At 41.7% G+C, this 27,547-nt stretch overlaps 1 protein-coding gene and 1 pseudogene across 1 annotated transcript; both read left to right on the top strand.

Moving 5' to 3' along the window:
- Window positions 1-10,484: 10,484 nt before the first annotated feature.
- On the top strand, window positions 10,485-10,603 carry LOC134964359 (5S ribosomal RNA; annotated as a pseudogene).
- Window positions 10,604-18,466: 7,863 nt separating this feature from the next.
- Window positions 18,467-27,324, top strand: PTGS2 (prostaglandin-endoperoxide synthase 2). The gene is made up of 10 exons (XM_063940240.1): window positions 18,467-18,584; window positions 18,887-19,003; window positions 19,092-19,235; window positions 19,905-20,048; window positions 20,651-20,832; window positions 20,955-21,038; window positions 21,168-21,414; window positions 22,559-22,845; window positions 23,565-23,712; window positions 25,635-27,324. The coding sequence occupies exons 1-10, from the start codon at window positions 18,533-18,535 to the stop codon at window positions 26,039-26,041; spliced, it is 1,812 nt and encodes a 603-aa protein (XP_063796310.1). The 5' UTR covers window positions 18,467-18,532; the 3' UTR covers window positions 26,042-27,324.
- Window positions 27,325-27,547: the final 223 nt, after the last annotated feature.

Here is a 27,547-nt window from a genome sequence, read left to right as displayed (position 1 = left end):
GATTGGTCTGAATTTCTTCCTTTGCCTATAATAACTCTTGCCATTCTTCCACCAAGGAGTCTCCTTTCTTTTCAGTCCTGGGCTTTCATCCTAGAGCCAATTCCTTTTATCCTCATTTTCCAGTCTCTTTGTTGACCTTAACTTCCCATCTCAGAATGATTTGGAAAAAGGTGCACCTTGCTCTTAAGAAGGCTGCCTTCCGAGAGAAATTTTTTTCGGATAGGTTCCGACGCCCGTGCACTTTTAAGGTGGGAGATAAGGTGTGGTTGTCAACCCGTAACATCAAGCTCAGACAACCCTCGGCTAGATTGGGACCCAAATTTATTGGACCGTTTCTTATTGTAAAGAAAGTCAATCCAGTGGCTTTTCGGTTACGGTTGCCTAAATCACTCAAAATTGGCAACACTTTTCACTGTTCTCTTCTGAAGCAATATATTTTTTCCAGGAGATTCCTTCGGAAGACTTCCCATGGTAGGCCTCTGGTGGATCTTCAGGGGCAACAAGAGTTCCTGGTGGAGAAGGTTTTAGATTCCAAGGTTTCTCGGGGCCGGCTTTATTTTTTGGTTCACTGGAAAGGCTATGGCCCGGAAGAAAGGTCTTGGGTCCTGGATAAGGATTTACATGCCCCTAAACTTAAGAGATTATTCTTTCAGGAATTTCCTCAGAAACCCGGCTTTAGGGGTTCTTTAACCCCTCCTCAAGGGGGGGGGGGGTACTGTTAGGCGCGGCGGTCTGTGGCGCCGCTCCAACTGTTTCCGAGCGACGGTCACGGCCGCCGCACCTCCCTCTTCGCCCGCCTGGTGCCTAGCAACGCCAGGACGCCGTGCATGCTGTAGCTGCCCGGGTCCCTGGAAACACTAGGACGCCGGGCGTCCACAGCCGCCGGATTCATGGCAACGGGGACGCCACTAGTGGACAGCGTTCCCCGTTGCCAGATACTGATTGTGCCTGATTAGTTGTTCGTGCAGCAGGGCAGCTGCACGACAACTGTCAATTAGGGTCTGGGGGCTGGTCTTGCTGGCTCTCCTGTTATTGGCCAGCAGGGCCTTTTTATTGGAACCAACACATTGCAGCCTCACCGGTGATTGCTTTCTGTATGCTGTTCCTGCCCTGCAGAGTTCATTGTCCAGTGTGCTGTTATCTGGTCGATCCTGCTCCCTGTGGTCCTGAGTCCTGGAGTTCTGAAGCCGGTCGTGGGAATCTTTCCAGTTCTCTAGTCGAGTGCACCTGTAACAGTCATCTCGGGGTTCTCGCTCGTTGGGGTTCTCTCCCGGTTTCGTGAGTAGCGGCTCCTGCCACGTCTTGCGGCCTAGGTTGCTGAGTCCTTGTGTTTATTTTGTTGCTGGTGTTTTGCGGAGGTTTCCGCTCTCGCTGTCCTCCCCAGTACACGACGGTGCCATGTAGGGTGTGGACAGTGGAACCTTTGTTGTTCTTTTTCTTTGGCGGCGTGCCACACATTTATTTAGTTTTGGGTTTCTTGGTAGCCCCTGGCTCTCTGTTTTGTTTAGTTAGAGGTCCCCTTGTTATCATCCCGTCTCGGTTCACGCCTTGTCTCACATTAAGACCTGGGGGCATCGGAGTTGGGCAGACCTAATCCGCCCTTCAAACGCGGCTGCCGGAGGCCCAAGAAACCATAGTCTCGCAGGCGTGAACTGACCACGCGGGTGAAACAACGGAGGTAGGTTGCTAAGGGTTACCATCACACTTGGCCATTACTTCAGCATCACGTTCTGGTGCTTTGGGGTTGCTACACTACACCTCTTTGTTCAGTGCATCAAGAACGTAACAGATACCAGTCGTCCGCATTTCTGTTGAAATAATTCCACACCGAAGAGGTGATTTTTTGGGTATTTTGACCAGGCCTGTCAATGGCCTTATTCATCCCACGGACAACAGGTGTCTCCCCGGGTGCCTGACTTAAACAAACCACCTCTCCATCAGAATCCTCCTTGTCAATTTCCCCCTCAGCGCCAGCAACACCAATATCCTCATCCTGGTGAACTTCAACAGTGACATCTTCAATTTGAATATCAGGAACTGCACTGTGGGTGCTTCTTCAAGCACTTACAGGGGTCGTGCAAATGGTGGAAGGAGCCACCTCTTCCCGTCCAGTGTTGGTAAGGTCAGTCATCGCAACCGACACAATTGGACTCTCCTTGGGGATTTGTGATTTAGAAGAACGCACTGTTCTTTGCTGTGCTTTTGCCAGCTTAACTCTTTTCATTTTTCTAGCGGGAGGATGAGTGCTTCCATTCTCATGTGAAGCTGACCCACTAGTCATGAGGAACATAGGAGAGGGCCTTAGCCGTTCCTTGCCACTGCGTGTCGTAAATGACATATTGGCAAGTTTACACTTCTCCTCAGATGCTTTTAATTTAGATTTTTGGGGCATTTTACTGCACTTTTGTTTTTTTTATTTTACATGCTCTCTATTATGACATTGGGCATCGGCCTTGGCAGACGACGTTGATGGCATTTCACCGTCTCTGCCATGACTAGTGGCAGCAGCTTCAGCACTAGGTGGAAGTGGATCTTGATCTTTCCCTATTTTACTCTCCACATTTTTTGTTCTCCATTTTTTAATGTGTGGAATTATATGCCAGTAATATATCTGGAATTAGACAGCAGTAATGTCTGGAATTAGATATTACTAGATAGATACCAGATACCACTGTGACTGGAATGATGATGACCTATGCACAGTGACAGGACACTACCACAGCACCCTACAGCAGCAAGATGCAGCACAAGACACTGGACTTTTAGTCACCACAATGCAGCACTGACACTGAGCACAGATATTAAGCACTGTTCAGGATACTAGAAGTGACACGGAGCTGCAAGATACAGTAATGGACTACTGTACTGTAGTACTATATACTGGTGGTCACCACAATGCAGCAACGTACTACTATATACTGGTCACCACAATGCAGCACAGATATTGAGCACTGGTCAGGAGAATATAACTGAGTCTGACACGGAGCTGCAAGATACAGCTGTGGACTACTGTACTGTACTACTATATACTGGTGGTCACCACAATGCAGCACTGTACTACTATATACTGGTCACCACAATGCAGCACAGATATTGAGCACTGGTCAGGAGAATATAACTGAGTCTGACACGGAGCTGCAAGATACAGCTGTGGACTACTGTACTGTACTACTATATAGTAGTGGTGGTAACCACAATGCAGCACACTGAGCACAGATATTGAGCTTTTCAGGCAGAGAACATAGCCACGTCCTCTCCGCTCAATCGACAATGCACGAGTGAAAATGGCGGTGACGCGCGGCTCTTTATATGAAATCCGAATCTTGCGAGAATCCAACAGCGTGATGATGACGTTTTCCCCCGTTCGGGTTTGCGTGTTAGGTGGGAAGAACCGAGGCTGCCTCGGACCCGTATAAACCACGTGAAGTTCGGGGGGGGTTCGGATCTCGACGAACCAAACCCGCTCATCTCTAGATACAACTGAATTGTTTTGTTCCGTTAGTATTTTAGATGGACAGAACTATAATACACTACTTCTTACCAATTCAGTTCCATGTTCTAAATTTTTGGAAAAGTTTGTACTCCTTGAAGTTATGCAGTGAAAAGAGGCGAGCCAGTCATACCTTGCATTGGGGTCAAAACATTCAGAAGCACTACCCTTTAACCTATAGTACTGCATAATTGCATACTTTTCCAGAATGCCTAGGAGACTGAGAAGACAGGCCTACAAGATTATGCTCATTTTCCTAATAAAGTGGGCAGTGCTGTAATTATGTAATTTGCTACAAATCATGTTTTCATTGCCAAATATGTACCTCCAACACCTCTCACTCTAACCTCCCCCTTCCTGAATCACCTAATTTTCATCTTAAAAACGTAGGTACAGTAAGCAAGCATTAGTGAATAAATCCCTTTGAATAATTAGTAGCATGGATTCTGCAAAATATAGTGATTGTATCATGCACATCATCCCACTGTATATAATAAAAGGCTAACATTGCTCCTCACGTCTATGTGGGGGTATTCAAGTGTTTTTCACGGCGGCAGCCACAAGATGGCACCCCCAATGGTGCAATTCAAGTGTTGCTCCTTAAGGGCACGGGAAAAAGAGGGAATGTTCCTGCACAACTAATTGTAAAATGTAAGTCAGCGGTATCACAATATGTATGTTAGACCAGCAATAAGGAAAGTAGTTAATGGAAATAATCCAGATTTAATTAACCTGCTGGTGGTGCTCCCCGAGGTAAATGACAAATAAATCACTGAAACAAATTGTTCCTAGAAAGGGATCAGGGAACAAAGAAGTAAACCTCTTTGTGGGGGCACTCTTTAAATATTAATGTAATTATTGTTTAAAACGTAACTTTTATTCTTTTTCAAATAAAATATAATGTTTATCCTTTCCTTAACAGGGTTTTTTTGTGATTTTTTAGATATTTTTGTATATTTTTATTTATTTAAAAGTAATAAAGAAAATAAATCAAAAAACAAAAGGTAGATATTTTAATTCCCTTACAGTAGAGGTTTATATTTTAATAATTCAGACCTCTATATGCGGGTTTACCCACGGGTGAAAATATAAGAGACTGTATAACGAATAAGTAATTCACAGCCAATCAAAAAAAAAGGGAATAATAGAAAAATTTATATTTGTTAAAAAAGTGGTCAGGAAATAATAATCTTATGACCCAGCTGCCGGCACTGACATAAGTGTTATGTTGTTCTGTAATTTTGACGGGTTGGTAATTAGTTTTGTATAATGTTCACATTCTTATTAATATTATTCATAAACAGAGGCAGTGCCATTTTGAGCGGCGGGCCAGCTGTGCAATCGCACGGGGCGCACGCCACTGCACTTTTCTGTGTCAAGTAACGCTCCCCCTCCTCCCTGTCATTAGTACTCCACTCGGGAGCTGTACACAGCCCAGGCCTGGCATTACACACCCCTGGCACTATACACCCCTGGCCTGGCATTACACACCCCTGGCACCCATGGCATTTCACACCACTGGCCTGGGATTATACACCCCTGGCATTACACACCCCAGACACCCATAGCATTACACACCCCTGGCAACCATGGCATAACACACTCCTGGCAACCCTAGCATTACACACCACTGGCACCTCTGGCATTACACACCCCTGGCACCCCTGGCATTACACACCCCTGGCAATACACACCCCTGGCATTACACATCCCTGGCATTACACACCCCTGGCAACAAGCATTACCACTGGCAACATGCATGACACCTGTCTCAGAGCGTGAAACCCATGGCAACGAGCTTGGATCCCAGAGCATGAAACCCCTGCCAAGGAGCATGACACCCAGCATGTGAAACCCTTGGCAATGAGCAGGTAATTTAAAAGTAATTAGAAGCTTTACTGTAGGGCATAATGTATCACGGCATTGCAGTGTGTGGCATAATATGGTGCAAGGGGCATTACTGTGTGGGGCTTAATATGGTGGATTTTTTTTTCTTTCCCTGTGGTGGCTGAGGTCTGTTGGTGCAGGGTCAAAAACTGGGGTGTATGGTAGTATTTTCCTGTGAGACCACGCCCATTTCTAGCTAGACCACACCCATTTAGTGAGGTCACATCCCCTCGCCGGGAGCACGTGCGCACATTTGTGTTTTTTATATTTATGGGGGGGGGGGGGCATGCATTTTTGAAAATTAATTGGGGATGGGGGTGGGGGGAGCACATTTTTAAGTCTCGCACTGGAAGCCAAATTGGCTAGACAGCCCTGAACAGAGGCATTCAATGAAAAGCAGACATTTTCACATGTAAGTGGATTTGTATTGTCTTGGTTGTAAGAAAATACTTTATGTAACTGATGTCATTTTATATGAGTTTCTCTCATAACTATAAATGTAAAATATGACGTATCATCTTATATGAGTTTACCTTGAATCAGTCCTATGACCTCAAAAACTGATGTCAGCAGTGAAATTATAAGGCAATTATACCACATTATAACACCACATTATTGTGCATCCTGCTATTGTCACACTTTCCCTAAGCATTCTGGGAATTTGTTTTAATGATATTATTTTGAATTATGATTGGACCAGGAAATAACGTGCTCTTTATCAAAAGATCTATAAAAAAACAAAAAGCAATAAACCAGCACTGTCACTGTTGCTCTGCATAGCTCGGCATCTGTTCACATTGCTGGGAAATCCTCTGCCCCCTTTTTGGGTGCTCGCACAATGTTAGGAGGTATGGTTCCAGGGCCGGTGCTAGGGTGTTCGGCGCCCCCCTGCAAACTATAAAATTGCGCCCTCCCATATTCCGTTGGCGTGCGCTGGGAAAAGGGGTGTGGTCTCACAACTAAGGGGCATGGCCACACGCTAGTAGCCCATTTAAAATTACGCCACAATGTAGCACAATCTTATTAATCTTATACGTAATGCCCCACCCGTAGTAGTAGCGTCCTTATATGTAATGCACCTCAGTAGTAGTAGCATCCTTATACGTAGTGCCCCCCCAGTAGTAGTAGCATCCTTATACATAATGCACCCAGAGTAGTAGTAGCATCCTTATACGTAGTGCACCCCCAGTAGTAGACGCGTCCTTATATACGTAATGCCCCCCCCAGTAGTAGAAGCGTCCTTATACGTAGTGCGCCCCCAGTAGTAGAAGCGTCCTTGTACGTAATTCCCCCCTAGTAGTAGTAGCGTCCTTATACGTAATGCCCCCCCCACAGTACTAGTAGCGTCCTTATACGTAATGGCCCCCCCAGTAGTAGCATCTTTACATGTAATGCCCCCCCCCCTGTAGTAGTAGCGTCCTTATGCATAATGCCCCCCCAGTAGTAGCATCCTTATACGTAATGCCCCTCTAGTAGTGGTAGCATTGTTATACGTAATGCCCCCCCGAGTAATAGTAGCATCCTTATATATAATGCCCCCAAGTAGTAGTAGCGTTCTTATACGTAATGCCCCCCCCCAGCAGTAGTAGCGTCCTTATACGTAGTGCACCCCCAGTAGTAAAAGCGTCCTTATACGTAATTCCCCATAATAGTAGTATCGTCCATATACGTAATGCCCCACAGTAGTAGTAGCGTCCTTATACATAATGCACCCCCAGTAGAAGCCTCCTTATATGTAATTCCCCCGTAGTACTAGTAGCGTCCTTATAAGTAATGCCCCCCCAGCAGTAGTAGCGTTGTTACGCGTAATGCCCCCCCTGTAGTAGCGTCCTTATACGTAATGCACCCTCCCAGTAGTAGTAGCGTCGTTACGCGTAAAGCCCCCCCTGTAGTAGTAGCATCCTTATACGTAGTGCACCCACAGTAGTAGTAACATCCTTATACGTAATTCCACCCCAGTAGTAGCGTAGTTTCACGTAATGCCCCCCTGTAGTAGTAGCGTCCTTATACGTAATGCCCCCCCAGTAGTAGTAGCGTCCTTGCATGTAATGGCCTCCCCCAGTAGTAGCGTCATTATACGTAATGCCCCCCCCCAGTACTAGGGTCCATAAAGTGCGCGTACGCAGACATACCTCACACACACAATTCACACATATATACACACACATACACACCCACCATATGCACACACACACACACACACACACACACACACACACACACACACACACACACACACACCACTTACCTAAGCCAGTCTCCCTCTGTACTGCAGCCTGGTCAGTGTAGCTCCGCCCCTTCTGTCCTGTTTAGCCCCGCCCCGCCCCCTTTCGGTCCGTTTAGCTCCGCCCCCTTCTGGCCCGTACTCAGCCGCTGTCACACAGGGAGGGGAGGCAGGAGGTTTTAGATTCTGCAGGCGCTGCTGCCAGTGACTGTCATACAGTGACAGACACAGCAGCAGCAGGGGGAACAGGACGGCGCAGCAGTGAAGGGATTCAGAGCAGGGAAAGCGCCTCTCTGTCCCAGCGCCTCCCTGCACTGCATCCCTTCGCTGAGCGGGTAGCGCCGGGCCTGTATGGTTCCATAAAACCACTGACAAATATGCTGCCAAAAGGCAATGTAGCTCAATTATGTAAGTGGTGATTTTTAAATTACAGTTTTCAAGACCTTCCCTCACTAGAGGGATATTTATTAAATCTACTGTATGACCCCCAAAAAGCATTCAGTCAATTAACAAGTGACATACTATAATGGGTATAAAGTGTGCGTTGCAGGTTTGGTATGATTGGTTGACAGATATCATATTGATATTCACCATTTGAACATGGTCGAACTGTCGACATGCTCAGCATGTGACAGTGATCATGTCACCATACATCATGCATACATAGATGATATATTGACACGATGAACTCTCGACAAATGTTCCCTGGTAGTCTAGTGGGGAAGCAGTCAGGATCCCGGCTGTCGGTATCCCGGCAGTCAGAATACCGACACTGGAACACCGACCCTATTCTGAATGTCAACACCGGCATCCAGAATGGGTGCACCATCCTGGCGCCGTAATCCCGAACGAGGACAGACCGCGGCGCACCACAGGTAAGCTGCGGGTGGGGGGGTGTTAGGTTTAGGCTGCGGGGGGAGGGTTAGGCTGCGTCCTGGTCGGTTATGGATAGACAGTGAGGAGGCGGCATTAGAGTTAGGAACCCCCTCGGAGGGTTAGGCTGCACGGGGGGGGGGGGGGAGGGGTTTGGTGTACGCAGCAGGACACAGGGTTAGGTTTAGGCACCACCGGAGAACGGTTAAGGTTAGGCACCAAGGGGGTGGTTAGGGTTAGGCTGCGGGTAGAAAGGGTTAGGGGGTTGGGGAGAGGGGAGAACACCCCTTACTCACCTCTGTCGGCTTCTTCCACGTCGGGATCCTGGCATCAGTATTTTGAGCGCAGGGATACCATGCGCAAGGATCTTATACTGATCCAGTCGAGTGTTGTATTACCTTCTCCCGACTGCTGAAGTGGCTCCAACATCTTCTTCTGGGTCCCAACGGTTACGTGAGATCAATTCCGGCAGTGATGTCTGCGCAGCAGCTTTCCTGTATTTTCACCACTATCCTTAACCACTTGCCTGGCATGGTTGCATCAGATGCGACCATACCAGCAAGTGCTTTATCTGACCTGGTCGCACAGGATGCGACCAGTCAGATAAACAGTGTTAGCAGCTGCAGGGAAGGAAAACTTCCCTGCACTGCTGCTCTTAGAGGGACCGGAAAGTTCTCTCTGCCTCCCTGCACCCTACCCTCAGAGTTACCGTGCTGCCGATCATTGCTGATCAGTCAGCACGGCAGGACTCCCCACACAGTGGCTGCAGACAATAGCAGCCGCTGGGGAAGTGTAAACCAACCCCACCAAGCCCCCTCCTGTCTTCCTGGCAGCTGTCTGGGGTGTAAAAAGTAATGTCGCAATGTAACCGATGTTCCTGACCGATGTTCCAATGTTTGGGGGGAAAAACAAAACATTTTTTAAAATTATTTATTTTAACTAAATCATTTTGGATAAGGCTGTTCTTCACCCAATTCACTAATAAAAAAACCTCGACAATTTCTGAGCATTTTTTTTTGGGAAAAAAGCGTAAATTAAGTGGTTAATCCAGGGGTGGATCATTAGGTTGACCAACATTAGGTCAACAGTCACTAGATCGACCCCATGTGATCAACAAGCACATTATCGACATGGTCAAAAAGTCAACAGGGTCAATAGGTTGGGTAGACACCTGATAAGGTCGACAGGTACAAAATGTAGACACAGTTGTAGATAAAAGGTTGACACAGGGGTTTTTTTGGGTGTCAATTTGTATGTTTAACCACGTGTGACCCCAATTAATGTACCGTGTCCCCCCGCATGGCTAGCTTTGCTTGGTTACTATTTTCAGTCGTGGTCCATGTGGATGGTAAAGTATAAAAAAAGTAAACCCCAAACTTGTGTCAACAATATGTGTGTCAACCATTGTCATGTCGACCATATGAACCTGTCAACCTTTTGTACCTAACAAACAAGGAAGAAAAGAAAGACTCTATCCTGGGGTATACTTATGACTATACAATATTGTTTAAAATTAAGCTTTTATAACTTATTAATTGAAATTATCACACGCAGAAAAAATAGACTTCAGTTCTCTATATAGTGTATTAGATGTACATCACATATGGTTAATAGCCACAAAGGGCTACATATGAACTTATTGGAATTATTTTTACTTGTTATGCATTTATCCTCCTGGTACTTACCAATGAAATTATAAACCAGATTACTCTCTTTTATCTCTTCAATTGATAAACTATATTACTCTCCATGTGTTATTGTGCCCCAGCTCCCTCACCCACTGTCTGATATATTTCATCATATATATGACAGTGGACAGCAGAAGTGACAGCCCATCACAGTCTGTAACATCTCCACTATTTCTGTACTCTCTCATCTAAAACACTAGTTATCAATTTCTGCAATGCAAACGCAACAGAGAACCTGTGCATTTTAAGAATTGGAAAGCAGAAGTACACATATCCTTTGGCAATTGTTGAAAACCACACTGTCTCATTTGTGGGAAATAGGAATTACTGCCATACTTCACTGGCCACACCCAGTCTCGTCTGATCTTGGAAGCAAAGCAGTGACAGCTCTGATCAGTACTTGGATGGGAGACCACCTAGGAATATGAGGTGCAGTAGATACCTACATTTAATCACAAACAGCAGGAGTGATGGAGCAACCTTCAACCTGGGCCACTCTTCTTTCCCGTTTGACATAGGGACATTACAAAAGACTTTGCATTTATGTCACTTTTTTTTCATGTCAATACTTAACAGGAGGATCTTTTGTCTGATTTGATTTGTTCTATCCGATCTATTTGTTATGCAAGGTTTATACTCTGACCCAATTCATATGCTAATTTGTATTAAGATTGGGGTCATTTTTCCCCATAGCAAAATTACAGTTCCAAGTACACCCCAAGGGATAGACAATCTTTAACACATCTCAATGAGGAGATATTTGTATCAATATTGATGTGTTAGCCAATGGTTATAATATTTTGACCAAACGCTTATTTACTTATATCTATGTAACATTGTTGGGGATTCAGAACTGGTGATCCAAAATACTCTTTTTCAATTGTTAGCATAATTATAAAGATTCCCTATCCTGAGTACAGATTCTTGGATCAGCACTTAACAGTTCCCCACTAAGTGCTCACATGCTTAAATGCAATTTTAATAGAGAACTGGAGTTTGTTTTTTCGGCATGTGATAATTTTAATGAATAATTAATAAAAGCTTAATTTTAAACAATATTGTATAGTCTTAAGTGTGCCCCAGCATAGAGTCTTTCTTTTTTCCCCTTGTCTGCTACTGAATATTACTCACTCTGAGAGCGCCACCAACATGAGATATAATTAAAATCCCACCAGGGACATGTGACACAGTCGTTGGTCACAAAAGAAGCTCTAACAAGAAGCTTTTGTTATCCATGATCCAGTGCGGGACCCCCCCCCCCCCACACACACCCACACCCACTCCCACAGATACATTACCTTTTGTACCTGTTGACCTAAAGCACTTTCCACCTATTACATGTCGACCTATTGACCATGTCAACCTTGTCTACCTGTTAAGCTAATGCATGTCGATCATATGGGGTTGACCTCTTGACTGTCCCCCTAACCCATAATCCTACTACTTACCCTAACCTTCCCCAGCAGTCTAACCCTAAACCTCCCAGTGGCACCTAACCCTAACCATCTGCATCCTCACACTGTCAACATTTTACATACTGACAGTTCAGGTGTCGACATCGTGAATGATTTGACATTCTGGGGATGTTGACAAGGTGCCTGGTGACAGTTATGACTGACCGGATATCATGCAGCGCACTCTGGAACCTGGATCCAGGGGACCCACACTACACACCACGCACCCCTGTTCAATACTTACCTTTCCAGAGTACCTGGTCAGCAGCACTGCACAAGTTACCAGGAAATTGGTGCAGTGGCTATTTTTCTGGTGATTTGTGTTTGCACAGTAGGAGGATCACTGGAAACATGACTAGGACACCATGTTCCCCGGGACATGCGTACGGGCAGTAGACTCACTCACTTAAGTATGTGCAGAGTTTATTAATTTGCACCGCCAGCTAGAGAAGAGGGGGCCCAGACAAAAACTGCAAGAGGAGCCCCTCCCATCTGAATACACCCCTGAATTCAACTCATTATTTGTAACTATTGTTATACTGCTTACATAGAAGTTATCATTTTATTGGAAACAATGTACAGGCAATGTCAGCTATTTGCCATTGTTACGGGAGCCTACATCACCTCTACATCATGCATTTTACCTTGCAGCTTCATAGGGTTGTGAAGAAAAATACAGGATGTAAGCCTGAGGTATGTAAGGGATTTGTGTGCAGCCGTATATTACTCTGGGACATTCATTACCACTAATTGAATTGACATCTTAAAGACATTTACTGCAGTATAACACAGGGCACAGTAGTTGTATTACTCTACGGTAAGTTTGTGTGCTATATCTTCTACTTTATCATATATCCAGTATGATTATACTGCTTTTGTGAACAACTGTGCTGCCTAATTTACAGCTGAGCAGACAGATGCATGATGAAATAGCTTTCTGGCATGTACTGTAAATACAGATGTTGCTTGGGTAATAAATCACTTACTATATATGGTCAGGACTTCCTTACACCTCCCTGCTGCTAGATTACAATGCATTCTATGTTTTACTATAGTATGGTATTTCTTCACTAAGTCATTTTATAAGTTGTAATATTCTATAAGTTCAAAAATAAAAATGATGCTTAAAATGCACTAGGGAAATAAAAATATCTAACAGCATTTTTAATCACTAATCTGCTTGGAATCTGTAAACGTTTAGTATAGTAGATTGTATGAAAATGTAGTATTAAAGTGTAGTTGTTATCATTGTATGAATTTAGAACATGGGGGGTAATTCCAAGTCGATCGCAGCAGGACATTTTTTAGCAATTGGGCAAAACCATGTGCACTGCAGGAGGGGGGCAGATATAACATTTGCAGAGAGAGTTAGATTTGGGTGGGTTATTTTGTTCCTGTGCAGGGTAAATACTGGCTGCTTTATTTTTACACTGCAATTTAGATTGCAGATTGAACTCACCCCACCCAAATCTAACTCTCTCTGCACATGTTATATCTGTCCCCCCTGCAGTGCACATGGTTTTGCCCAATTGCTAACAAAGTTCCTGCTGCGATCAACTCAGAATTACCCCCATAATGCATTACTATTGTACTTGTGCTCAGTACACAAAGACTATAACTGAAACACTATAGGATATGTGTATCAATAAATTTTACCAAATTTACAAACACTTCCAATTCATTTTTAGAAAATTATTATTAACAACAATAATGTGTTAAAATTAGGTCTTATTACTCACAAGTACACAAACACAATACGTTCAAAATGACTAAAAATAAATGAATAAATAATTCTTTAAATGACAGATTTTAAAGATAACCATCTAAAGAAATCATTAGCACCCGTTGAATTGCTTATTTTACTTTGTATTGGGTGCAGTTTATAAATATGAGAGACAAAGAGATGAGAAAACTCTTACAGAGCAGAAATCCTTCTCAATAAATTATAGTGAAGGGTTGGTTTGTATTCAGGGCCAGCTCTTCCATTAGGCAGCTTTAGGCAGCTGCCTATGGGCGCCAGGACCTGAGGGGGCAGCAGTGGCGTCACAAGCCAGGTGCAGCGTGTGGGGCCCACACCTGGGTGTCACCCTCAGAAGGAGTGACACCAAAGTGCCAGCTCTTCTGCAGTGACAGGAGCCGGGTGCTGCAGTGTGAAAGTCACCTGCAGCACTCATCTCCTGTCACACATGAAGAGACGGCACTGCACTTAGCCCAGTCTCCGGGAACAGCCAGCATCTCTGGGGATGCTGGAGACGTGCCCGGAGTGAAGAATCAGAGATCCCGCAATACCACACCCCATTTCATTAGGACATGGACCCTTTTCGGGCGACAGGGAGGATAGTGCAGAGTGCACATCGGGTGTCACCACACCTGGTGATGGCTCCGGGGGGCAGCACACTGGGGCGGCATGTGAGAAAAATGAAGGATATCTCTGACATCCTTATTATGCTTACTACCGGTGACAGTCACTGCCGCAACTGCACCACCTATTATTTATGTATACCTGCTGCAGTCCGCTCCACTGGCCATCAGTGTCATCAGCCAAGTGCAGCAGGTAGTCGCCAGCATGGGCACCCTGTCCCTTTCCTTCTCCTACCCTTCCCAGAGAGGGAGGTGAATGAGTGCTGCGGTTGAATGGATTAATAAGTGCTGTGAGAGGGATATTAATTGGTGCTGAGAGTGAATTGGTTAATAGGGGCTGTGTATGAGGTAGTAACTTGTGCTGTGAGAGGGATTGCTGACAGGGTGTACAGATGACTGCTGAGTGCGTGAATTGATTAATGGATTCTTGATGATAATGGGTTAATGGGTGCTGGATGAGAAAAGTTAATGGATGCTGAGTGGTGTAGATGCGGGCAATGGTGAATGCGCATTTTGGGTGCTCTGGTTCTGCAACAAAGTGTACCACATTTACATGAAAAATAACTCTCATCATAGACTTTAATATAGATGTAAGTGTGGTTTTATGTAAATGGATGGAAGGAGTGCATTGGGAAATTAGGGGTGATAATGTGAGGCTTTGCTTAGGGCACCTAAAAGCCTTACACTGGCCCTGTTTGTATTATAATAGCTATAATTACTAAACTGAACATGAGGCTGGGAAGGGTCTTTGTGACTATAAGAAAACCCCTAACTGAATGATTTTTTTTCCAGTGTATGTTGACATGCTCTACAGGGGGTACACATGGACTAGATTGCTTAGAAATTAAGCATGGATCTCTCTGTGTGTATGCCCCAAAGCGATAATGATGTGCGATCCCGTGCCAGATTGGCCTGCATGCAGTCACAATCTTGTAGATCGTTCACTTCACCGCTGGGTGAAGTGAGTGCCCCCCTCGCTCAGCACACATCTCCCCGTGTGTACCCTCCTTATATTTAACCTCAAATTGTGCCAAATGGCCCCGTTTGGCGCACCACAGACTCTGCGACTAAGCTGTGCCATGCATCTCACCATAGACTTGATTCACAGAATTTGCAAATAATGGTCTATTTCAGATTTACGGAGCTGAGTGATTATCGTCCGGCTGCACATGCATCACAGTCACATTGCATATACACCAAGGTACCATAGTAATGTTCCTCGAAGTGAGGCTTTCTTTGCAAAGTAATTGATAGTCAGAGGTGATTTGGGGGAGTTAACGAGGAGTCACGGCAAAAATGCAGGTGCGATGTGACCGTTTATGGGGCATGTCTCAGCCAACAACTGACAGAAAACATGGCATCAGCGCCACTCTACATGACCATAGGGTTCTCCTGATGGACAATTATGGAAGGATCACAGCTGCGTTTGTACGCAGTTATTTGGATCTGTGAAGCTACCAGTTGGCATCTCAATATATTTCCAAGTGGCTACAGCATTAGCAGATTTTCACACATTAGCTGCGTACATTTCGATTCAGTCCCAAAATTACAATACTCAGTTACCCTAGATTCCGGCACTGGCATTGCATGCAGCTGCTGTGTGTGGCTCAGATGCTAAACGGTGTACAAAGGCAATGTTAATGTGTGACTTCATAACAATGCCTTTGTGACACATATACAGAGGTGTCACTCACCTCTTTTGTACCCGGTGTGGCAGGGGGCGTGGCTTCACGGAGTGACATGTGTGAGGGGCGTGGCTTCATGGGAGGGTGCGTGGCTAAGCGCCCCAACCCGCATTTTCGCCACTCCAGGGGTCCGGGAGTTGCGGCCTGCCCCCGGAGACTGACGTGTCTGCAGTGCCAGCTCCTACATAGTGACAGGAGCCGGGTTGCTGCATGTAATGTCACTGAGCAGGAGCTGGCACTTTGGTGTCAACCCCCGCCGGATGAGACCCGGGTGCGGGCTTCACCCCCGCACCCACCTTGTGACGCCACTGCACATTTACTAACCTAGTGTGCTCAGTATTCTATATGCAACTCTGTATGTGACAACTATGCAATTAAGATCCTAAATTTAGGAAAAAGTACAGAAGTCTAGTGATTCTCCTCCAGAGTGAGGGGCAAAACAACCCCAACCTAACAACCCCAACCTAACGACTGGTGGCGACCCCTGACAGCCAGCAGATCACAGCAGTAAGTGAAGTTGGCGCATGCCCCCTGTCACCCCTATAACGATACCGCTCTTATGGGGGTGAGATACAAATTTTTTGTCTGGTGATCATCAGGCAATGGGGTAGATGAACTAAGCCTTGGAGAGTGATAAAGTGCGGCAAGATAAACCACCAATCAGCTCTTAACTGCAACTTTTTCAAACAGTCTGTAACATAGCAGTTAGGAGCTCATTGGCTGGTACTTTGGGGTCTAGAAAGAATAGTTATGAAAAGCGCTGGTATTTACTAAGACAATAATGTTTCAAAAAAAGTTTCTGTTTTATTAAAACTCACTGTTATTAACAACACATATATCACATAAAAAATAGTAATAAAGATCACCGGCCAGTGATTAACAAGAAACAATACAATACAGTTATTGTTTAAATAGATCCCTACTTCAGGATTACATAATACCAGCGCTTTTCATAACTATTCTTTCTTGATTCCTTTCACGGAGTGGGTATACCCGCTGAAGAGCAGCAGGTATTTGGTTACTAACAGGCGCTGGGTTATATATATTTTTTATTCTTTTTATACTTTGGGTCTACTTACTAAGCCTTGGAGAGAGAGAGAAAGTGGAGAGAGATAAAGTACCTGCAAATCAGCTCCTAACTGCTATGTCACAGGCTGTGTTTGAAAAAATGTCAGGAGCTGGTTGGTCGGTACTTTATCTCTCTCCACTCACTTTATCTCTCTCCAAGGCTTAGTAAATAGACCCCTTTATTTCTCTACACTTTATCACTTTCCAAGATTTAGTACATATGCCCCATTAAATGAAATGGTACATAAAAAATACAATTTTCTACAGATGGAGCGGATCTTCTAAAGTCCATATCCCCCCTATCTTGTGTCAAATAAAAAAGTTATCCAACATTTAATGTGATAGGTTGTCTAATTTTTAAAATGGTAGGCCCCGCAGATCTACCATATTCTTCATACACATACAATAGTAAGCATTTAAATTGAGAGAGCGAAAATGTGAAGAAAAAAAATCATACTTTTTGGTGAAAAAGTACACACAGAATTCTGCTTTTTATTATTTTGGAAAGATGGATAATTGGCGAAACAAGAACCATAACGTATTTCTTTCAGGTGTTTACGAGGTTAAAATAAATCACATTCACTTTTAGTTATCTTTCTTGAAATTTTAATACATTTTATTTTTTCCCTTTAAGGTTAAAAACATTTTTTGACGTGTTGTAATAAGTAAAAAGACTAATGGTAATTTCTAAAAATACAAAGTCTTCTGAAAAAAAACCCCAAACCCTAAGGTATAATTTGTGTAGTTACCCCATAAAAATAATAATCATTGACATCGATGTTGGAATGTGACATGCGCAAAGGGATACAGTTATTAGGTCGGCAGCACTTAGGTCGACCACTATTGGTCGACATGCATTAGGTCGACATGGTCAATAGGTCAACGTGGTCAATATGTCAGCATGTACTAAGTCAACATGGAAAAAGGTCGACATGAGTTTTTCACATTTTGTTTATTTTTTTTACTTTTTCATACTTAACGATCCCCGTGGACTATGATTGGGAATGGTAACCTGTGGCGAGCGCAGCGGTAGTGGAGTGAGGCACCTTGCCCGAAGCATGGCGAGCGGGCACGGTGCACTAACTGGGGTTTCCCGTCACTTTATGAAGAAAACTCATGTCGACCTTTTTCCATGTCGACGTAGTACATGTTCGACCTATTGACTGCGTCGACCTATTACATGTCAACCAATAGTGGTCGACCTAATGACTGTCAACCTAAGTGCTGTCGACCTAATGACCCATACCCTGTGCAAATGTGAATAACCTCAGCAGCAAAAGGGTTAATAGTGCAAAAACACATACAGGTAATCAAACACTGTAATAGAAGATAAATGGAAAGCCTGATCCACACATATATTTTATTATATAACAAAAAATAATATTGTAACAATATTATATATATATATATATATATATATATATATTTTTTTTTTTTTAAATCATCCAGTGTATTCAGGGGTTTAAATGATAGTAGGTATTGCCAATCATGTCTGTATTACTGTAATCCTCAAAATAGTTTTCCGTGGCCCTCGTCACGATGTCTCACCCCCCCCCCCCCCCCCCCCCCCCCCTTCTCTTCCGTACCCCTCTCACTTTCCTCACACAGTCTTCCGCTAGCAGTGTCTATGGGAGAGAGAGATGAGCTAACCCTGTGCACACGTAGTAGTGTGGGCGGGAGTCTCTATAAGATCGCAGTCAGGCTCTGGGTGCTCAGAGAACTGCTGCAGTGAGAGCACGGAGAGGTCTGTCTGGCACGTTACCACCCACGTCTGCACGGAGCACAGGCCACTCACCACTGGAATGATCGCACACGGCATCGTGTTCTGCTTACTGCTGCTCTCCTCCTATGCAGGTATGTCTGTTCTCTTCAGCAGGGGAGCAAAATGAACTGGTTTATTATAGACGACCTGCTGCAGTGAGAGAAGAATAGTGGGAGCTGTTTTTCTGTATTACTATCACTTTTTATTACTTTTACCAATTTTTAAAGCACTATGTACCAACTTTTTTGTTATGTCCTTGTAAAATAGTTGAAGACTTGTAGATCAAATCTGAAATTCCATATATTTAACCTAGATATAAAATAGATCACTTTTGAATTCAGATGTTATGCATTATTTTTATTTATTTATTTATTGTTATTATTTAAATTTCTAGCAAATCCATGCTGCTCTAACCCATGCCAGAACAGAGGTGTGTGTATGACTGTGGGCCAAGAACGATATGAATGTGATTGCACGAGAACGGGATACTATGGAGAAAACTGTTCCAGCCGTAAGTGTTTCAGCACCAAAGTCTTCTTTTTCTGTGTCATTGTGTAAAATAGATCCAAATCTTTATTTTTTAACTTTTCTCCCCACAGCTGAATTTGTAACATGGTTGAGAATTACCTTGAAGCCCTCACCCAATACTGTGCACTACATATTAACTCACTTCAAAGGCATCTGGAACATAATCAATAATATTTCATTCCTGCGGGATAAAATCATGCAGTATGTGCTAACATGTGAGTAGTTTGATGGTCTTTGTATATCATTGTTCACGTCTGATACAAATAGTCAAATTCCAGGTTATGTGAATAGTTTCACAGGAACTTCCATGCTACACTATAAAGATAAGAACTTGAGATAAGCTTATCTTGTGTAACTGAATTCACGCCTATGTTTTTATTATACATTTGAAAGGCACAATAAAACATGCAACCTGTTGTCTGCTCTATACAATGAAACATTTGTAAATGTTGTGCCTCTTATTATGTACTGTATTAGTAGTTCAGTTGCCTGGGGATCTCTATTAGAATACTCAGTTTCTGCCTATTTTCATGTGTGTTGGAACCCCATTCACTGCTATAAGCATTATCCAGGATTAGAGAGTCAAAACATGCTTCAAAAAACATATTTTCTGACTATATATCCATGTTTTTAACATATGTAATATGTTCTAAATGTTTTTGATACTACCTTTATGAAACTTGATATTCTATTTAACTTTATATTCTATTTTCAATAAGCATTATCAATACAGGTCATTTTAGTTATGCACAAGACATGTATCAAAATTGTGAACCAAAAATATGATAGATAATAAGAAAGGAAAATGTATACTTTTAACCAAGTAGCGTAATTTTCATGACTCTCCCACAACAATATATTTTATATTTCATTTACTTTTACAGCAAGGTCACATCTGATTGATAGCCCGCCCACATACAACAGCCACTACGACTACAAAAGCTGGGAAGCATACTCCAACCTTTCGTACTATACGCGGTCCCTGCCGCCAGTGAGAGAAGATTGCCCAACTGCTATGGGAGTTAAAGGTAATACTTTACCTAAAATGTTCATATAAGAATTACAAAATCAATTTAGTGTACTAGTCTGTTATCGAAGTCTGTGTTCCACTCCATGTTGGTAACTGAGGCTCCAAATTCTCCAGATTTATTGATGAATATCATTTGTACTAACAACAGTAATATATTTTTGTAAAAATAAGAGCAGTCCTGTAACACATTGTGATAGGAAGATATTCTAGAGTCATTGGGGCAAACATACATTACAGTTTCATGTTGACAACAGATAAAAAGCTAAATCGCATGTTCATTTTTTTTTCTTTTTACATTTCTTGAAGACATGTTTGAATCAAAAGTTTATGTTTGGAACTGGTCAGACTCTAACACAGGGATAACATATATTTTTAACTTGATTATCAGTGTTCTTTGGATGGGGAATTATGTACATTCCTCCTTTTGAGAAGAACCCATTTCACAAAAGCCAATGTCTATACTGTCTATTTACAGTATATCTATTGCCTTTCTTACAAATATATTAATTACTTAGCGAAATGATAGCCATATTCAAGCACATATATTATGTTCTGAGGTTAATATCTAGATAATACCATAACTTTATATTTGTGTTACAGGAAAGAAGGAGCTCCCAAGCGTCAAACTAATCGTAGAAAAGTTCTTACTTAGAAGAAAGTTCATTCCTGACCCACAAGGAAGTAATGTCATGTTTGCTTTCTTTGCTCAACATTTTACGCACCAGTTCTTTAAAACTGATACCAAAAGGGGAGCCGCCTTCACTAAAGCACTCGGGCATGGGGTAAGAATATCTATTTTGGCCTATATTTCATACTGATATTCTAAAAGTTTGTAGACTAAGTAAAATTACTTTAAGTTTTTACATCATAACCAATAACTGTTTCCTACATTATTTTTTACCAGGTTGATTTAAACCATATCTATGGAGAAAGCTTAGATAGACAACATAAGTTACGTCTAAAAAAGAACGGAAAATTAAAATTCCAGGTGAATATCTTTTAATTTTATTTTGAATCTCAGATTGGGAATAATGTTAATTAATGTATATTTCAAAATATTATTCCAGTTATAAAACTACATGCTGTATATCATATACATACTCTTTCTTTATTTTAGATTATTGATGATGAGATGTACCCACCAACAGTAAAAGATACAGGGGTTGACATGATATATCCACCACACATGCCGGAACATCTTCAATTTGCAGTTGGGCAGGATGTATTTGGTCTTGTCCCAGGATTGATGATGTATGCTACTATTTGGCTAAGGGAACACAACAGGGTCTGTGACATACTGATGCAGGAGCATCCTGAGTGGGACGATGAGCGTTTATTCCAGACTGCAAGACTTATATTGATTGGTGAGTACAGAAAACTGCACTGTAATAACTCTGCTGTGTTACATGTCTCATGAAATTCTATTTAGCACTAATCTTATTCTGTGTGCTACACATTCTGCATACAGTACCTACGAGTTGATACATGTGCTGTTACCTGTGCGAATCAGACATTCTTAGAATATGTAGGAACTAGAAGAATATGTGGAACTTTACAGTTAATAATACCCATCACCATCTAAGTGCAGACATACAGTATCTGTACGAGTGGAACACAACGGGATCCGGTCTGAAGATCGACAGTGTCTAGGTCGACAATGTTTAGGTCGACCACTATAGGTCGACAGTCACTAGGTTGACATGGATGGAAGGTCGACAGGGTTTCTAGCTCGACATGTGCTAGGTCGACAGGTCTAAAGGTCGACATGAGTTTTTCACTTTTTCTTTATTTTTTCATACTTAACGATCCACGTGGACTACGATTGGAACGGTAAAGTGTGCCGAGCGAAGCGAAGGCACCATGCCCGAAGCATGGCGAGCGAAGCGAGCCATGCGAGGGGACGCGGTGCACTAATTTGGGATCCCGGTCACTCTACGAAGAAAACTACACAAATTTTTTTAAATCCTCATGTCGACCTTTAGACCTGTCGACCTAGCAACTCTGTCGACCTTCCATCCATGTCGACCTAGTGACTGTCGACCTATAGTGGTCGACCTAAACATTGTCGACCTAGACACTGTCGATTTGATGAACCACACCCGAACACAACATCAGTGAAGTCATCTGTGCTTTTAATTACATTAGTAAGGATAGAGGGTGTACCTTATGAGTTAAACTTGTGATCCGTGACACTATAAAGGGTCAGTCCAGTATTCTACCTAAAAGAAAACAGCTTCACTACATAACTTAATAAGACATATGAAACACTTTTTTTTAATGATTATACTGTTATCATTAATTTGGTGAAAAAGTACACAGTATATGTAATCCTAAATTCAGTTTTTACAATGGGCATTTTAAATGCAACCTTTTGTTCAGAGTAGCTTTAGATTCCGTTTAGAATTTAATTACCTATATTAGTATCAAAATCCTATACATATCACAATTTTTCATTCCTTGTAATTAATATAAATTGTAAAGTAACATGTTGTTATATTATTTCTAAAGGTGAGACCATCAAGATTGTAATTGAAGATTATGTGCAGCACCTCAGTGGATATCATTTTAAACTGAAGTTTGACCCAGAATTGCTGTTCAACCAGAGATTCCAATACCAGAACCGAATTGCGGCCGAATTCAACACCCTGTACCATTGGCATCCTCTTCTGCCTGACGCATTCCAGATACACGAGAAAGAGTATAACTATCAGCAATTTCTCTATAATAATTCTGTCATTCTGGAACATGGAATATCACAGATGGTTGAATCTTTCACCAATCAAAATGCAGGAAGGGTAAGCATTTAATAAGTTCTTATTACTACAGTAGTGGGTTGATGGGGCTTGTTTGAGCATAGAGGGGACAACTGCAGGCTCCATATTCCTTGTAAAGGCATACATTTTTTTAAGAATACATTACAGAATGTAAGCATCCAGTGCGATTGGTTATACAATATCTGTTTCATAGAAATTAGTTTCTTAAGCAGATAGGTAATGATTTAAAGGTCCACATACTTATCACAGATAACTTATCACATGTGCATGTGTGGTTCTCTAGTTTGGTAGCACATAAGGACACGTTTTGGCTGCACTGGAATGTATTATATGATGCATAGAAAAGCAATCCTGGGAAGTACAAACCAGTTGCTTGCTACAGTTTAGGCTATAAATTATAATAAAGTTAGATTTGGTTACACTATAGCTGGTGTAATGCACCTTGTAATGTAAAATGTAAGGAAATCAGTCACTGTAGGTGTAAAAAGGCACAAAGTGTCAGGCAGTCTGTTTATACATGTCACAGTAAACCAAGGAACTTTGTGTTAATCCTTGTAATACACAAGTTTTGTGTAGATATTATTTACAGGAGATTATATGCACGTTAATATCACTTACTATTGAATTACTTGAATTGTTATTTCGTAACACTGGTATTCAAAAATAAATAAGAATACTGACGCTAATAACTGACTTTGCAGAGATGATGCTTAATCCTATTTTATCCTGGTTCTTGATAGGTGGCCGGAGGCAGAAACTTCCCAGCAGCGGTATTCAGAGTGGCAGTAGCTTCAATAGAGCAAAGCAGGGAGATGAAATATCAGTCCCTTAATCAGTACAGGAAACATTTCATGCTAAAACCTTTCAAATCCTTTGAGGAGCTGACAGGTGAGACGTGTTTACAATATTGTGTATACAGTGTTTTTATCTCATTAGAGCAGGGAGCTGGCTGAGATGGTAGAGGGTTAATTGTGTTCTTGTGTTTGGTTTCATAAGTCACAGGGAGTCCACGTTCTTATCAAACAATGTTAACAAGTGACAGTGTGTAGTGAAAACAACAATGCTGAAATCGCAGACGTGCACAAGAGATTACAATGTACAGCTCCGGCATAAATTAACCTTGCGTTTACCAATCACACAACATAGTACAGTCTTTTGCTTTGATTTCAAGGAAATGATTTCCAATCTTTTATGATTTAGTTAGGTTGAATAAAGAGATACACTGTACCAATGTTGACAAAATACCAAATTGTTTAATATACTGGGCCTAATTCAGATGTGGTCGCAAAGCTGCTATTGTACGTAAATTGGCTGATGTTTACTGCACATGTGTCTGAGCCGCAGTGTGTATGCGCAGCATGTGAACTGCGATTGTGGTCGCATGGAGAAATGAGTCACATAGTGAGTGACAGGAAGAAAGCGTTTAGGGGTTGGTTGGGTAAAAACAGGCATATTTGCAATGATGGTACCGATGTATCAGCAAATATACACCGTTAAATGGAAATGATGCGATAGCAGTGGATGTCCCTATGCTCAGGTTAGCTTCTGTCCATATTACCATATAATCGCAATTGTGTACGGCAGAAAAGATGGCAACAGCAGCAGCAAGAACATCCACATCTGAATTAGGCCCACTGTGCTTAGATTATACTAACACAAATACTTGCAGAGAATAATAACATAATAGATGTTTATCCAACATCTTAAAACAGAGTTTCCCAAACTGCGTCATTACAGTCCAGGTTTTAAGGATATCCATGCTTGAGCACGGGTGACTTAATTAGTACCGCAGTCCATTTGATTTAACCATCTGGATCAAGCATGGAAATCCTTAAAAATGGTCTGTAATAGAGTATGAAAACCTCTGTGTTAAGACATCTTGTAACAATCTTTAATCAGTCAGTTCTGAATCAGAGAGGCCGGCTTCAGTGTCCATCATTAAGCTTTATTGCCCCTTTAAATACAGCATCCAGAACTGCCAGATCCTGTACGCAGCTGGTTTGTAAAGCAACTCATAGTATATGTACCCCTAGAAATCATCTGTGCATAGAGAAAAGTTCCACCCCCTTTTTCCAGTACTCAAGATTAATAGATTCACAATGTTGAATGATGTTTTACATCAATCTTTTTACAATTATATTACTTCACATTTGGCTATTTAAAGTTAACTTAGATAATATTTTTTTTTATTTTAGTTTCTAAATCATATTTAAGGCCATCTATCTCTCTGTGCTGCAATTCCCTGTTCTGACAATCCAATATGCTGATTGCGAACATTGACAATCAGCAATCTGTTGGGGAATTGGGGAAATTCAACATGTTAAAAATCCCAGACTCGCTGATTCCTACCATCTTCAGGTCCGAATCAGGGAATCGAGATTGTCCAGCATGTAGGATTTTTCCAGTTCCCCAACCCCCCGTCTGCAGTATGGGAATTACCCCGATACAGGCTACACGCATGGGCCCCTTTAGTTACAAAGGTTGTTCTGTACTGAATTACATTGCATATGGTGTCCTGTTACACTTGTCATTTTCTTTAACTAGAATGTATGGCATATTCTTACACTGGTTTTTATGACAAACCAGATTAACAAGACTGGTGAGTGTTAAACCGTTTCAGGGCAGCAGATAATACCTAAAGTGGTATAAATTACAGTGAATAGGCTCAAAATAACAATGGGATATTATGTGTGAAGTACAGTAGAGTAAAGGACAGGCTATCACATATGGTGCAAGGATCTTGTTCCATCCTCATATAATGTACCTTGGTTTTATTCTAACAATATCTTTTTATTTATTTTTTACTTTAGGTGAAAAAGAAATGTCTGCTGAACTTGAGAAGCTGTATGGCGACATTGATGCTATGGAATTCTACCCAGGCCTACTGGTGGAAAAGCCACGTCCAGGAGCTATATTTGGGGAGACCATGGTTGAAATTGGAGCTCCTTTTTCTCTGAAAGGTCTATTGGGGAACCCAATTTGTTCTCCTGAATACTGGAAGCCTAGTACTTTTGGCGGAAAGGTGGGCTTTGACATTGTGAATACTGCTTCTTTACAAAATCTCATCTGTCACAATGTAAAAAACTGTCCAGTTACATCATTTCATGTATTAAAGAGCAAGCCTGCTGAATCAGCAAGCATTAATGCAAGCTCAAACTCTGCATTGGACGATGTAAACCCTACTCTTCTACTGAAAGAACGCTCATCGGAACTGTAAGACCCTGAAAGCAGCATTAAAAATTCCAAAGAAACATGCAGAAGAGCAATTAAGTGCTGTTTAATAGTCTACAATCACTGATAACTGGACACTTTCTGTATAAGTGCCTCAGTCACATTATACTTCCATGAACATTTTCTATATTACAGTCTAAACTTTGAAACTTTTTTAAAGATTCTTCATGTTACAATGTTACAATGGGGATAAATGTTCATTATTTATTAATTTATTCATTGAGACCACTTTTTTTGCTAGTTCTGGTAGTGGATGACCTGGAAAACTTGTAGACGTGCCTGTCGCCACACAGAAGAAGACGGGAGCTTGTATCTTACTTGAGGAATAGAGATTGTGTGTGGCACATGTTATCATCTGTACTGTAGGGAGAGAGAGAGGGAGGGGGGGCTTAGAGATAGATAGATAGATAGATAGATAGATAGATAGATATCACCTATATACTGTACGTGAGAGGGGCATTTTTTATTTTAATACGAGATAATGATTTTTATATGTTCTATGCTGCTACAGTACTTGAATCTTTTGCTGCTCTTACTTTCTGGTTGTATAAATTGATGTATCTTTTTTGCCATGGGATACTGGTACTGTACTCAGTTTTGTAATACTTCAATTAAAGTAGGAACATTTTATTTTAAAAATTACTTGAATTTCCATCCCATATGGTAGTGAATTAAACGTCATTAAGGCATAATGAAATGGCTTTGCATTCAAGGTTTATATACCATTAACATTGAAAAAAAATTCTCTGTGCTGTTATTCTTCATTATGATTTAATATTTGCTTTCTATAAAGAGCAAATATTGAAGTCTTTAAAATTGTGTTAATGAGAGAAATAAAGTTACATGTTGACAATAATTTGTTTAACATGCCATGCCAGGTTCCATACGTACCATATGGAATGTCCACTCATAAAACTTGCCTTCCCTTGGGGTGTCCTAATGACACACTAATGGCAATATTAAACATTAAATCGTTCATGTCAGCACATGTTTCCATGTCATATTTATTTATACTGGAAACAGAGGTAAAATTATATTCACTTTTTTATAAAGCAGGAACAAAGATATTTATATTTTTAACATTTGCACTGACTTAAAAGAATTATGTTGAGCAGGGGCTACGGCCTTTATGGACACTTCTGGTAAACTTGTACCAGGCTGGATGGCTGTTCCTGTGTAAGTCATTTTATCTCATGTACCAAAATTACATTGCAAACAATGGAGAGCTGGGACTCTTAAATGTATTCTATGTAATTTCCAGTACTATAGAAGAGTATAGATAAAATTGTATGATATTTAAAAAAATATTTTGTATGAAATTTTGTTAATGTTAAATTAATTTAAAATATTTATGCTAATTTATTCCTATGTTTTTATGTACTCTTTTATATCTATTTTTGTAAGTTATTTAATTGAATATAAAATAAAATTTTATGATACATTACAATATATTTGTCTATTTCTATTTGATATATCAATGTGAGGTACTTGT

This window comes from Pseudophryne corroboree, chromosome 9, assembly GCF_028390025.1.
Source record: "Pseudophryne corroboree isolate aPseCor3 chromosome 9, aPseCor3.hap2, whole genome shotgun sequence".
Taxonomy (NCBI): domain Eukaryota; kingdom Metazoa; phylum Chordata; class Amphibia; order Anura; family Myobatrachidae; genus Pseudophryne; species Pseudophryne corroboree.
The sequence above is the reverse complement of the archived record's forward strand: the minus strand, read 5'-3'. Positions and strand labels throughout refer to the sequence as shown.